Genomic DNA, 13,512 nt, shown 5'->3' on the forward strand with positions numbered 1-13,512 from the left:
GAATTGTTCGGAAGAGTTTCCTAATCTAAATGCATTTTCATACCAATTAGAAGCACATAAAACTGCAATAAAAACGCGGAAAAAAACCGTGATACAACCGCCCTGTGGAACAGTCTTACATATGATCATTACAAGATGTGTGTGTAAGCCACGATTAAAAAAGGCCCCTGATCATGGACAACTGGAGGGATATATTTGGCTAAAACATTCTTCTGATTTGACCACAAAGATAAACACTCACCTTCTCAAAATAAGGCCCGCTGTCTGCGGCTCCCATCTCTTTGGAATTGGGCAGACGGAAGCCAGACCGGTCCTTCCGCATCATATCATTGAAATCCCCGAGACTCACTCCCCTCTTGTCCGCCTCAAACTTCTTATCTGGAAGAACACCTGTGTGCAAAATTAAAGGTGAAACAATATTAACTTCTGGTATTCAAAAGCTAGAAACCGCATATAAAAGTGATTGTGATGTATGTTTAGCTTGTAGCTCCCGACGTACACGTTAAACTATCAATAGGACTCTGACGGAGGCTAGAAGAGTAATTTTTTTTGCCTCAGTAAGGCCGGTTTACCTTTGTGTTAAGGTTTGGAAAACACTATTCTAAACAGGATCCCAAAAAACAAAAAAAAAAACGTACAATTTATTTTATTTTTTTTAACATGGGAGCCTATTGTTGACATATGACCCTGTATATAATCCGTTACAGCTTACATTTAATGTATAAACTGGGAAATTTTTCTGCCATATATGTGGCACAAACGTGATGTGAACAGGGCATTAAATGCAAACATAAAACTCACCAACAGGGTGGTCCATCTTACTAGCAGATGAGTCATCCACTTGGCTCTATAAAGGATAAAAAATAAAAGAAATTAGAACAGACCAATTAGCATAGTACATTGACAAGGGGCAGGAGGAGACCCTTCAAAATTCCACTCACTTCTGTAGAACCATACAATTCACCTTAGACTGCCCCACATTTACTGTGACAGGCAATTCAAGTTTATATGACAAAAACTGGTGTAAACCAATTAGTAAATGTGGGGCAATATGTCCTAAACAGATTTTAAAAAAAATAAAAAAAATGAAGGCACTGTAAATTAAGTATATCGAAAGGGCTGGTCAAGGACACCCCTAATGAATATTCATGAGGTGCAATTTTGATCAAGGCAAAGGCTTAACTTTGACAAACTTGTTTAAATCGATAGGGAATTGCATTCACAAAAATAAGTTTATTTTGTTTTGGGTTTTTTTTTGTGCCACAATTTTTGCAAGTTGGCGAGGTTTTGCGGCAAAAAAACATATTTTAACAGCAAAGTATGAAACAAGCCCAAGGGTAAGGCCACATGGAGCGGCCCTGACACTGTCGCAACGAGGCTAACAACCGCGCCGGCACCATGTTCGGTGCGGCTGTCAAACAGCCGGTTAGTGGCTGAACGTTAATGCAGGTAAAATGTCCCTTTATCTGCAAAATCATGCGGCCATGAATTAATACACCCTCCATGGCCGCACGATTTTGCAGGTTACAACAAGTTACCCCTTATTCATTCTCTATGGCAGCGCCGGACAAAGCCAATCGGCACTCGGCTATCTCCGGCGCTCCCATAGAGAATGAATGGAGCGGCAGTGCGCATGAGCATATAACCAGAATACCCCTTAACAAGGTATTTGACAGCCGGGCCTACATAGTGCCAGCGCGGTAGTTGGCCGGGTTGCGACCGTGTCAGGGCCACTCCGCGCGGCCTTACCCTAAAATAAATCCCTAATAACCTAATCATTACGAAAACGGAGAACAGGTGCAAGAAAATCTAATTCTTGTCAACAGGCATCTGTATTCTGTCAGAGAAGATGGCTATCGAGTGCTTTGGTTATTTTGTATATACTAGGCCTGAACAATGTACAATTAAACTAAAGCAGAAATAGTAAAGACAATAAATGTAGATGCCATTCATATGTGCAGTAACACTATCCATAACAGTTAATATGGCTTACCAGTAATCCCATGTTTGAGAACTGTTTGGACAATGGGTTTATCCAGGAATCATTGTTACCCCCTTTTAGGGATCCCTGCAAGTAAGAAGATAGCGCAGCTTTTTAGTGATTGGTCTTGTTCCAAATAGGAGACTGGATTTACAGGTAAAGCAATAACTTCTATGTGTAAACAAATAAATTACTGAAGAAAAAAAAAATCACTATGTCAGGCTCTGTTCAGACTAGTGCCATGACCTATATTCACAACAGAAGAGAGGACGCTGTGGCGGATCAGTTTTACGACAGATCCAAACGCACACTGATGAACCCCATTGACTGTAATAGGGACCTTCGGGTTCCGATATTTTTGACGACCCTATTCTTGCAGTCAAAAGTACCGGAAAGCTTGACGAAAAATGTGAACATAGTATAAATTCTGCTAATAAGTTTATGGGAAATCAGACCATATTCGGGGCTAAAATCTCAATGTGAAAAAAACACTGAAATCTGTAGATTAACTATAAATGAGGGAGACCACACCAAAATACCATTGCATGGCATAATAACTTAAAGAGGCTCTGTCACCACATTATAAGTGCCCTGTCTCCTACATAAGCAGATGGGCGCTATAATGTAGGTGACAGCAGTGCTTTTTTATTAAAAAAAAACACATTCTATTTTTACCACTTTATTAGCGATTTTAGATTTATGCTAATGAGTTGCTTAATTCCCAAGTGGGCGTATTTTTACTTTAGACCAAGTGGGCGTTGTACAGGGGAGTGTATGACGCTGACCAATCAGCATCATGCACTCCTCTCCATTCATTTACACAGTGCATAGGGATCCTGTTAGATTTTATGTGCGGTCTTATACTAACAGGATCCCTATGCGCTGTGTAAATGAATGGAGAGGAGTGCATGATGCTGATTGGTCAGCGTCATACACTCCCCTGTACAACGCCCACTTGGGCTAAAGTAAAAATACGCCCACTTGGGAATTAAGCAACTCATTAGCATAAATCTAAAAACGCTAATAAAGTGGTAAAAATAGATCATTTTTTTTAAAATAAAAAGCACTGCTGTCACCTACATTATAGCGCCGATTTCCTTATGTAGGAGATAGGGCACTTATAATGTGATGACAGAGCCTCTTTAAGTTCATTACCTAATATTGTATTTAAAGACCGTGCAAACTTTCTAGAGAAGCACATTTACATTTACTTATTAGAACACTATGTGCAGCCACATACTCACACACTAATGTTACTCAAGTGTGCTGAGACTTAATAGACATCACTGCCAACCAGGACGTGATGTCTATTCAGAATTCAGACACTTCGCTAACGTTTGTGTGTCATTTACAGCACAGCACATTGAGATCATGCTGGGCTGTCATTTACAGCGTAATCTCAGGAGATTACGCTTGCTGTGCTGTAAATGACACACAAACGTTAGCAAAGTGACAGGATTCTGAATAGACATCACGTCCTGGCACGTGTGTGTGTGTGTGTGTGTGTGTGTGTGTGTGTGTGTGTGTGTGTGTGTGTGTGTGTGTGTGTGTGTGTGGCTGCACATAGTGATCTAATAAGATCACTATGTGCTGTGTAAATGAATGGAGAGAAGTGTATGACACTGATTGGTCACTGATTGGTCAGCGTCATACACTTCTCTCCACAACGCCCACTTGGTCAAAAAGTAAAAACACGCCCAGTTGGTCATTAAGAAACTCATTAGCATAAAGCTAAAATGATAGTTTTTCTTAATAAAAAACCACTGCTGTTATCTACATTACAGCTCCGATCACATTATGTACAAGATAGGGCACTTATAATGTGGTGACAGAGCCTCTTTAACAAAAATATTTTTATGAAAAAATAGTTTTTTGTGAGGGAGATTTATATTTTATTAAACAAGGCGGGATAAGGGTTGGTGACCCCAGTTTTAAGATAGGTGTGTGTCTCAGAGGTGGGACCTGCATCTATTAGACATTTATGGCATATCCCGTGGAATAACCCTTTTAGGCATTAAATAGATGCCTTAATAATCTAAACCACTAAGAACTAGTTCAGAAGAACAAGGCCTCACATGTGTAGTAACCCGAACCTCCCCTCAGCTGAATGACCGAGAGGATGAAAAAAGAGCCTCCATATGTGCCCATCATCATATGTAACCCACTAGATCCTCGATTCCTGATCAACATTTTGGAAATCCATTTACTAGGTGCAACTAGATTCACTAGTCATACATTATTTTATAAGTATATATGTAAAGCTGGCCATAAAAGCCATCTCCCACAACCTGTCCATAAACATGCACGGTTTGCAGATGAAGGACTACCAAAACGCACTCCCAAAAGGTGGTGTGCAGTACTACACAGCTGATCTATACATTTTTCTTGTACGGGACTCACCTTGATCTGTGGTTTCTTTCCTTGGCCCCACCCTGCTGAATTGTGGGAGGAGCCACTTCCCTGAGATCCTGCACTATTCCAGACACCACCCTCCTCCTCTTCATCCCAGCTGCTGTGACGCGTCCCTGCTGCTGGTCCTTCAGTCTCTCCCCAGCCGTCTTGCATAGTTTTTGTACCTGCAAAGAAAGAAAATGTTTTTGCTTCACATTTCAATGTTACTGTATCATCACTACAAACCTCATTTATGTTATGTATAGAAAAAGATACAAAAAAAAACAACAAAATCCAACAACTTCAAAATATAAACGCCACATTTAAACATAAAACAATTACCCTTCCCAGTGTGACTCACCAGTTTTCATGGTACTGGGAGCTACAGGGGCTGCATTTGCCCAACCTGGGTTTGGAGGTCCTGTCTCCTCGCCTTCTCCCCATCCAGGCGCAGGTTCAGTTGGATCACCCCAGGCTGATGTCCCGTTATCAGCTGGAGGAACCTTATTTTTGCTCCAAACTATGAACATGAATAATAATAATAATTTGCTATAGAAAACAGTATATGTATTTGAAGATAAACAGCAAAACTGTTTTTTGCGGAAAAAGGTGCAAACCAACTCAGAAGTCTCATGCCTCAACCTAGTGGCGCAATGCTTCTGGGTGGATTGCCTCAGACGGAAATATCTTGGGCTTTTAGTCCAGTCTTATTTAAAATGTTAAAATAAGTTAGGAAAATGAGCACAAACATCTGTAAAAAATGACTGAATTTATGGGAACATTATAGATGAACATTGTAAAAGCTCAACATTACCAGTCTACAGATTATTAGAAATGTTCTTATTACAGATTGTAGGACTCCTGTTGTGCATTTTCCAGGCAGGTGTGGATCAACAGAGTTCAGAGAGTTCCACTTTTTATCCCCACTGTTTCTATAATATGAAGTAGGACTCAGTAGGAAAGTTGCAGTGAAACCTCTTCCCAAAGGTCAAGTTCACACGTGGCAGATTCATTGCAGAAATTTATGAACATCTGAATGAGGTTTGCAGAAAAAACCCAAAAACATTGGGACGTATGGAATTTTCTGTGACTAATCTGCCACGTGGGAATTTACTCGTAAATACTGGAGCACAGTTTAGGTGTTGATACATAGGATAATACAGTGTTCCCCAACCTATGTCTATCTAGCTGTTGCGGAACTACAACTGCCATCAGAACCTGGCAGACTTGACATGCTGGGAGTTGTAGTTTCAGAAAAGAAAAACAGCTAAAGAGCTCAAGGATGGAGAACACTGGGCTACCTGATGAAAAACTAAAAAACACCTTTAGACAGTAGGTCTTGTGCAAGATTACAGGAGTAGTCAAAATCTGACCAATATCACATTCTCCTTTAAAAAGGTCTTATCCATATAAACCATATAGACAATATAAATTCTGCAAAAACTCCCATCCTCCAATTAACGCACTCAACGCACAGTACACGTTATAATATAGCCATCACACCCAAGTGCGATAGTGATTATTTTTTATTGTTACAATTGGTCAAAAAGTTAATTATAGCTGAGGCCATAGGCGTACAGATTCGAAGAAATTATCAATTCTGCTATGTTTGGAACAGTGTCTGCTATAGTTCCATCAAAAGACTTGATCCCTGCGTTGTGTCTATGGGGAGATGCTTGCTTATATATATGGGCGGACACGCACGCACACCATTTCGTAAGTGTTCCGTTGTTTTGACGGAATCAATAGCGCAATCGACTACGGTATTGATTCAGTCAAAACAATGGAACCCTTAGACAACGGTGACAAACAGAAATAATTTGCACCGCATCCGTCACCAATGAAACTTCGCTGGGCTACCCCAGGGAAGCATCAGTGACGTAGCTTCTCCAGGCGAAGATAAGCAGGCAGGGACTCCGGCTGAGTTTGAAATCTTGAAGGGGGCAATCAGGCGCCACGTGGGGTTCTACTCTGGGGAAATCATGGTGGGAGCTTCCCTGGGCATCGGTCGACTGAAGCAGGGGAATGAAGTATGATAAGGAAACTACAGTCATAACCGTCCATATATGTACAGTTACTGGAGCTTCCTGACATTCATGTTAAACAGTGGCACCTGTCACCCCTAGGCTATAATGGTATCAGTTTAAAGTATACATCATAAACAGTCTTGAAAATTCATAGAGTATACGTTGAACGGATACCATCATAGCCAATGAGTGACGGTAATGACCTACTGTATGGGATCCGTCACAGCCTCCATTTAACGTATACGTTTGAGATGTTCCCACCGTATACATTAAAAAAGGAGACCATAACACTAGGTGAACAGTGCCTTACACAGATTCATTTCCCCCCCAAAAATATATATCAATCTACTCAGCTCCCCCTGCTCTATAACATCCTTCCTGCAGTTTGGACTACATTCTCAGGTTCCCTTTAAGGTGACAGGTTCTCTTTAAATAAACTATTAAGACATCACACGAGATGTCAACTCCGAAACGTACATTTTAAAGGTAATTTCTTTAAGTTTAAAGATATTTTTTTTCATCAACAGGATGTGCTTCAATAACCATACGATTAACAATGAAAATAATATAAACATTCATGCAGACCATTTATTTTCTAGAATACTACATGACTTTGAAGTTAGGGTAAAATATAAAGATTGTACAGTTATAAAACGGAAATTTAAGCTTTATTATTAAATAGTATTAACGGTTATACCCATACCTGATGGCGCAGCCTTGCTGGCTACTGACCCTGGCATTCCCTGCTCCCGTGGCAACTGTCCTGGGTTTCCTTCCGCATTCTTGTCCCACAAGCTAACATTCTTGTAATTGTAATTGCTAGGATCCCCCCAGGCCGCTGTACCATCATCAATATCTATTTTTCGTCCAATGGATTGCGTTGAAGGCTCCTCCCAGCCACTTGGCTCTTCATCCTTAGACGCTGAAGGGGCAGGACCACCTTTCCATCCTGGGGTGGGTGGCTGCCGCCCATTTCCAGATGTTGGAGCTTGAGGGCCCCAAGAGCCAGAAGACGGTGCAGCTGGTGTAGCTTCCTGCTGCTTGTTCCAGGGTACAGGAGGCCTAGGTGTTTCTCCCCAATTACCGCCTCCAGGTGGTCTTTTACTTTCTTCCCAACCACCTCGAGAAGCTGGGTTAGGGCTAGCCCCATTGCCCCAAGAGCCAACATCATTTTGTCCTACTTCTCCCCAGCCAGAGGAAGCTTTGTTTCCTGAGCCATCCCAGCCAACAGGGCCTTTGGGAGGCTCTATGTCCTCACTGTTGCTTCCTCCCCATCCATTCTTTCCAGCAGACCATCCACTTCCAGGATTAATTTGTCGATTACCCCAACCTTGTTCAGTATTTGAACGATTATCATTGTTCCATCCAGGACCTGCCTTTTCCTCTTGACGTCCACCAATCCCACCCCCATTCCCCCCCCCACCACTCCAACCAGATGGGCTATTTTTATAGTCATTCCAGCTAGTTGCTTTGGTGTCCTTCCATTCCGGACCAGATGAAACAGGGGCAGGGGATTCTCCCCAACCAGACTTATTTTGATTGCTTTGGCTGGGGGCATCCCCCCAACCCCCTGAGCTCTTTGCTTGCGATGTATTTTCCCAGCCTTCAGTGCCACGGTCTGCTTTACCATCAGGTCGAGATGTAACTTCCTCTGTTTCCCATGCTGCATCTTGCTTTATCTGGATTTGGCCCCAGCCCGAGTTGGAAAGTACTCTTGGATCCAAGTCTGTTCGATTCAGCATCGACTGCAAAACAGCCTGACTATCTGGGAGAGCAGGTCTATGTGAACGCCGATTACAGGAGTTCAAGCTGTCTCCACTACCCCCAGCTTTGGGGTTGCTTCCAGTGCTTAGCCCACCTGCCTCACTTCCTGCAGAGCTGGGAGATCGGCCCCAGCAGGTCGATGACGACGTGTTGCCCTGGTTCTCAGATAGTGAGTGGCCCTTCTGATTGTCCCATGCTCCAGTGCTAGAATTTCCTTGGCTTGAACCCCCCCAATCTCCAACTTTTAAGTCCTCTTGTCCAGACGGCTGCTTCCATTCTCCCTGAGACACCCCTCCGGCCACCAATTTGTTCCCTTCACCCCACTTCACTTCACTGGGATCTGCCTGTGGGCCATATCCCCAAGAACCATTGCCACCACTTTTGCTGTCCCAAGAATCTCCCCTGGACCCATTGGGTCTATGAGATGAAGACACTTTCCTTGCATCCTCCCTCTCTCGTCCATTATTCCCAGAATTGCCATGTCCACTACTGGCATCTCCTGTGACAGACTGACCCCTTGTTGTCCCCCAAGTGCCCACCCCTCCACTCTTTCGTTCTCCAGTGCTTTGAGTAGAGAGGTCAGAACCTCGGCAGGCATCCCCCACCCCAAAGGCAGTTCCCTTGTTGTCAAGGGGATTTGAAGAATTTGAGTTCGTAGAGTTAGTGTTTCCATTTTTTGGTCCGTCCGTGTGATGGGTTGCTGCTGGCTCCCTGCCTAAGGCTGCAAAACCGACACCCGCATTTTCCATCTTTGACTGCTGCTCTCGAGAGGTTGGAACCGTGGGGCCAATCTGTGCACTGGAGAAGCTGCCATCTGGTTCTGGGTTCCCTTTCCTGCTGACTTCCTGAACCAGGGCCGGCCAGGCCGACGGGTTGGTATTTGGGTTAAAATTGCTGAAACCAGAGGCAGGCCCCGTTCTTTCAGACCCACCCATATTCCTCCAGTTTCCTAGTCTATTAACGCCCTCTGTAGCAGGGTTGGAAGACGGGACGGGCTTAGCCTTGGGGTCAGCTTTCCATACCCCCTGGATACATTCACTGCCAGGCTGCTGCTGTTGTTGTTGTTGTTGGCCTTGGCCCCCCCTTCCTTTATGATTAGTGGTGCTTCCTTGTGGGGGACACTTCTCAGAGGCTGGGTTCGAGGCACTGTTGTTGTCTGTGGCGTTGTCGGAAGGGGGCTCTGCGTCCACGCCAGCTATGCAAGGCCACTCTTCCATATCCGACCCGTCTACAATCACTTTGTCCCAGGCGTGGGGAGGGTTTACGTTAGGGCCGCTGCTGGATGGGGCTCCTGAGCCCCAAGTGGAATTTGCATAATTTGAAGTAGCAGCTGCACCTGACGATGAATCTGGAAAAAATATATATAAAGGAGAGTACAATTAGACTTAAAAGATATATAATATAGTTAAATGCTCAGAAGACAATATATTATATGACAGGGCTAAAGAAAAACCAGGAACCAGGTAGCCAATGCTATGCTTTTGCTTACATTTGGGCTTCCTATTAAATGTCTGTAAACTCTTACAGCTGGGCTACTAAAAATATATAAAAAATAAAATAAAACTGGCTCCTTGAGGGGTCTAACTGGATATGTTTTGGGTAAGAACTTGTAGACTCTGCTAAAATGCGGTCTGTGTGGGAGCGAGATTAGGTTCAGTTTTGTTGGATCAGCAAAGCCTTAGGCCCCATGCACACGAACGTGTTTTTGCGTCCGCACGCAAATCCACGGGAGAATTGCGGACCCATACACACTATCCGTGTTTTCACGGGTCTCCGCATGTCCGTAAATCCGTGCCGCAGAAACTCAGGACATGTCTTATTACGGCCCGCAAATTCGATGCGGACATGCCCATAGAAGTCAATGGGCCTGTGGAAAATGCGGGTACACCTCCGTGTGTCAACCGCAGTTTGCGGATTTGCGGAAGTGTTGCTAGGCGACGACCGGGAATGAGTTCTGTCGTCATCCTGTTTTACCTAGGCTTTTTTTTTTTATCCGCATTTTGCGGATTACATACGGATGAAGTGCGGATTACATACGGATGAACTGCGGAGGACATTTCACAGAACACGGTCCTGGAATTTGCGGACCAGAAAAACACTACGGTCGTGTGCATAAGGCCTTAGAAAGTCCCCCGAAGTGCTCCACGAGTATGGAGCGCCTGCTTGGCCGCGGTCTCTAGCAGCTCCTTAGAAATGAATGGAGCGCTGGTTGAGAATGCGCACCATCCTCATGGAGCACTTCAGGGAACTTTCGTTCCCCCTGTTCTCATCACTGGGGGTCCCAGCGTTCAGCCCCCCAGCGATCACACATGTATCCCCTATCCAGTGGATAAGGGATACATGTGCTTGCGGGATACCCCCTTTAAGCTCCCCGATCAGTATGAAAGGGCCAAGGCATATACTAATTAAATGGCCTTAGGCCAGGTTAACACCACGTTTATCAGGACTCTAAACAGTCTGTCAAACGCATGCAACTGTATGCGACTGTCATTGACAAACTAAAAAAAAAACAAAAAAAAAAAACACACCTTTCAACTTTGTTTTGTTTGCATCCACAGTAAGAATTATTTTTTGTAAGTGTAATTTACATGATCAAAAAACGAAGGATAACCCATTGTATTTTTGCGTAGAAGTGCCTGAGAATCCAGCAGCCCCTCTCTCCCTGTATTTACTATTTATTATATAAAACATAAAAGAAATAACATAAAAAATAACAAACGCTTCCATCTTAACACATAATACCCGTTTAAACCACTGTTCCTAAGAAGATAGGAAAAATATTTACTGAGGAAGATAACCTGTATTAGTACATAGTAGAAATAGGTGTGTGTGTCTCTATGGGTACACCGACCGAGACATACGACGTATACACAAACACACATCATTGGGGAGCCGTTTTTTTTTTTTCTTCCACTCTGAAGAATAAAAGCCAAGTTTTTAGACCTACATAAGAGTCTACAGATGTCTGGACAGAAGTCTTGGACACCACAAGAGCTGCCCCTCAAGAGGCCTCAGTACGTGAAAGAGATTCTTACAGCCTGAAAAGCTATTCCAGAACACCATGTACACTGCTAGCTTTCCACAGAAAGGGGCCTTTGTGTTGTAAAGAGACCCTGCCACATGCCGAGAAGAGTATGCGCCTTTTCCACAATTCTGCACAGATTAAATACATCCTACATCCCACCTCTACTGCAAAGATGTAGTGTAATGATTCTCGAATATGTACCACTACCTTTTATCTCAAATTACTCTTGGTGTAAACACTTATTAGGTCTTATCTGGGGCTGGGAAATTAAATCGAGAAATAATTGAAGTGCAGATAACAGACGAAATCTTGCGCATTTCGTTTCTTTCGGTTTTTACACGTAGCCCAGCCACTGCTGTCCGTAACTGTATGCTAACTAATCAGAATCGCTAACATTTGATTAACATATCAGCGATTCTGACTGGATAGCATACGGTTACGGACGTTTGGGATTGCAAATTGCAGAGCAAGCTTAATGTGACGGCATCGACGATACTCCTCCAGAACACCAAAATGTATGGCTGCCTGGAGTGCAGGGATTATCATTTTAGCTCAGTCAGTTACAGCAGCTTCAGGCTGGCTGCTGAGGCATATATACAGGCACAAGAACACCCACCAAATCATCCGGTGGGCCCTGCCTGAGCCAAGAGTGGTCCCCCACCCCGTCCACGAGCAACGCACGGCACAGTGCCAACACTGCACTATTTACAGCTAGCCCACTTTGGTCAACCGTCGCCGCTCATCCCCCTGACAGTTCCCAGGCTTTCTGCTTTGTTCCATCAGCTTCCTCTCTGCTGCAGTCACCGCTCATCCCCCCCCAGACGGTCCCCATGCGGTCTGCTTTGTTTACAAAACAAAGCAGAAAGCATGGGGACCGTCCAGGGGGGGAGCGGCCACGGCAGCAGAGAGGCAGCTGACGCTGCGCACCGCTGCGCACCGAGCACGGCCTGTGATTCTTCTCTAATAAATTGCTACTCTTCAATGTTTGTATACTTTTCTTCATGCTGAAAAGAAGCTGGTTAGAAGGTCCTCAAAGAATAAGAACACACTAGTCTGGAAGAACCTGACCGAGTTGCCTCAGGCAAGCGTTAGTGGAATGGTATACTAAGGTTGTCACGATACCAGAATTTGGACTTCGATACCTATACTTTGTGTAGCATTGCGATTTTCTATACCAAAAAAAAAAAAGTCCTTCCATTTTCTGATGTGAGGCACGTGGTAGTATGAATTTGAACCTCCATGTGCCTCGCATTAATAGTAATTAACCCCATTGTGTTGCTCAGTTATAATTGACAACCTTGGGTTAATGTGTGAGGTACATGATAGGGTTAATTCCTATTAATGTACCTATTAATGTTCCTATTCAAAATTCATAATATCTCACATTAATAAGTGAAAGAAAGAAGTTGTTTTTTTTTACAGCGTACACATAAATGACACTATAAACTTGTTGTGCTGGTTATTACGGTCGCGACGATCCTGAATGTGTATATTTTATGTATTGACTTATTTTAATGTTTATTGTAAAAAATGTGTGCATTTTCTTAGTTCTTTTTATTACTTTCTTTTTTTTACTTTCTATTTTTAAACTTTAATGTACTGGCATATCTATATTACAGTACATTAGCCTGTGTACTGATAGGTATGTCCTAACAACTGCCTGTGTACTAAGTATGCACTAACAACAGGAAATATGGTCAGAGAGCCCTGGGGTCCTTCAATGCACCCTGGGTTGTCTGCCCATAAACGGTATGTCCCTAGATCCCCTTCTCATTCTCCCCTGGAATGCGGTGGTCAGCTTTGATCGCAACGATTCAAGGGATTTCTCTGATCTTAACCATTAACCCCTTCCCGACAGTCGGGTAGGGGGAAGTATGGAACGGGCTCACGGAGTGAATCCGCTCCATACGATGCCGGCTGTTTGTTACAGCCGACACTTCAGAGTAACTAGCGGCATTGCAGTTGCCTGTCAGAATCACGATATACTGCAATACATTAGTACTAATATAAAAAATAAAAAAAAACTAACTCATTTTTACCATGTAAAGAAAAAAAATTATAATTAAAAGTTCAAAATAACCCCTTTTCCCCCTAGAGCATAGTAAAAAAAATAAAAAATAAAAATCAAGTTGTAAAATCGCCATAATCTATATTTTTTGGTCACCTAATCGCCCACAAAAAATGAAATGAAATAAAGAGACATCAAAACGTTGCATGTACACCAAAATGGTATTAAAAACTACAGCTTTTCCCGCAAAAAATAAGCCCTCATACCACTTAAATCGACAGAAAAATAATAAAAGTCGTGGCTCTCGGAATTTGGC

The 13,512-nt window shown here is 43.3% G+C and overlaps 1 protein-coding gene across 5 annotated transcripts in view; it reads right to left on the reverse strand.

Annotated features, from left to right (window-relative positions):
• TNRC6B (trinucleotide repeat containing adaptor 6B) overlaps positions 1-13,512 on the reverse strand; it is a 175,582-nt gene that overhangs the window by 36,896 nt on the left and 125,174 nt on the right. For all 5 annotated transcript variants that reach the window (XM_075833723.1, XM_075833725.1, XM_075833724.1 and 2 more), the window contains 6 exons: positions 7,103-9,511; positions 4,734-4,892; positions 4,382-4,557; positions 1,994-2,068; positions 802-847; positions 242-390 (listed from right to left, as the gene is read on the reverse strand). In XM_075833723.1, the coding sequence (XP_075689838.1) occupies positions 242-390; positions 802-847; positions 1,994-2,068; positions 4,382-4,557; positions 4,734-4,892; positions 7,103-9,511 (3,014 nt within the window). The remainder of the gene's footprint in view (positions 1-241; positions 391-801; positions 848-1,993; positions 2,069-4,381; positions 4,558-4,733; positions 4,893-7,102; positions 9,512-13,512) is intronic.

Source organism: Rhinoderma darwinii, chromosome 7 (genome assembly GCF_050947455.1).
Source record: "Rhinoderma darwinii isolate aRhiDar2 chromosome 7, aRhiDar2.hap1, whole genome shotgun sequence".
Lineage (NCBI taxonomy): Eukaryota > Metazoa > Chordata > Amphibia > Anura > Rhinodermatidae > Rhinoderma > Rhinoderma darwinii.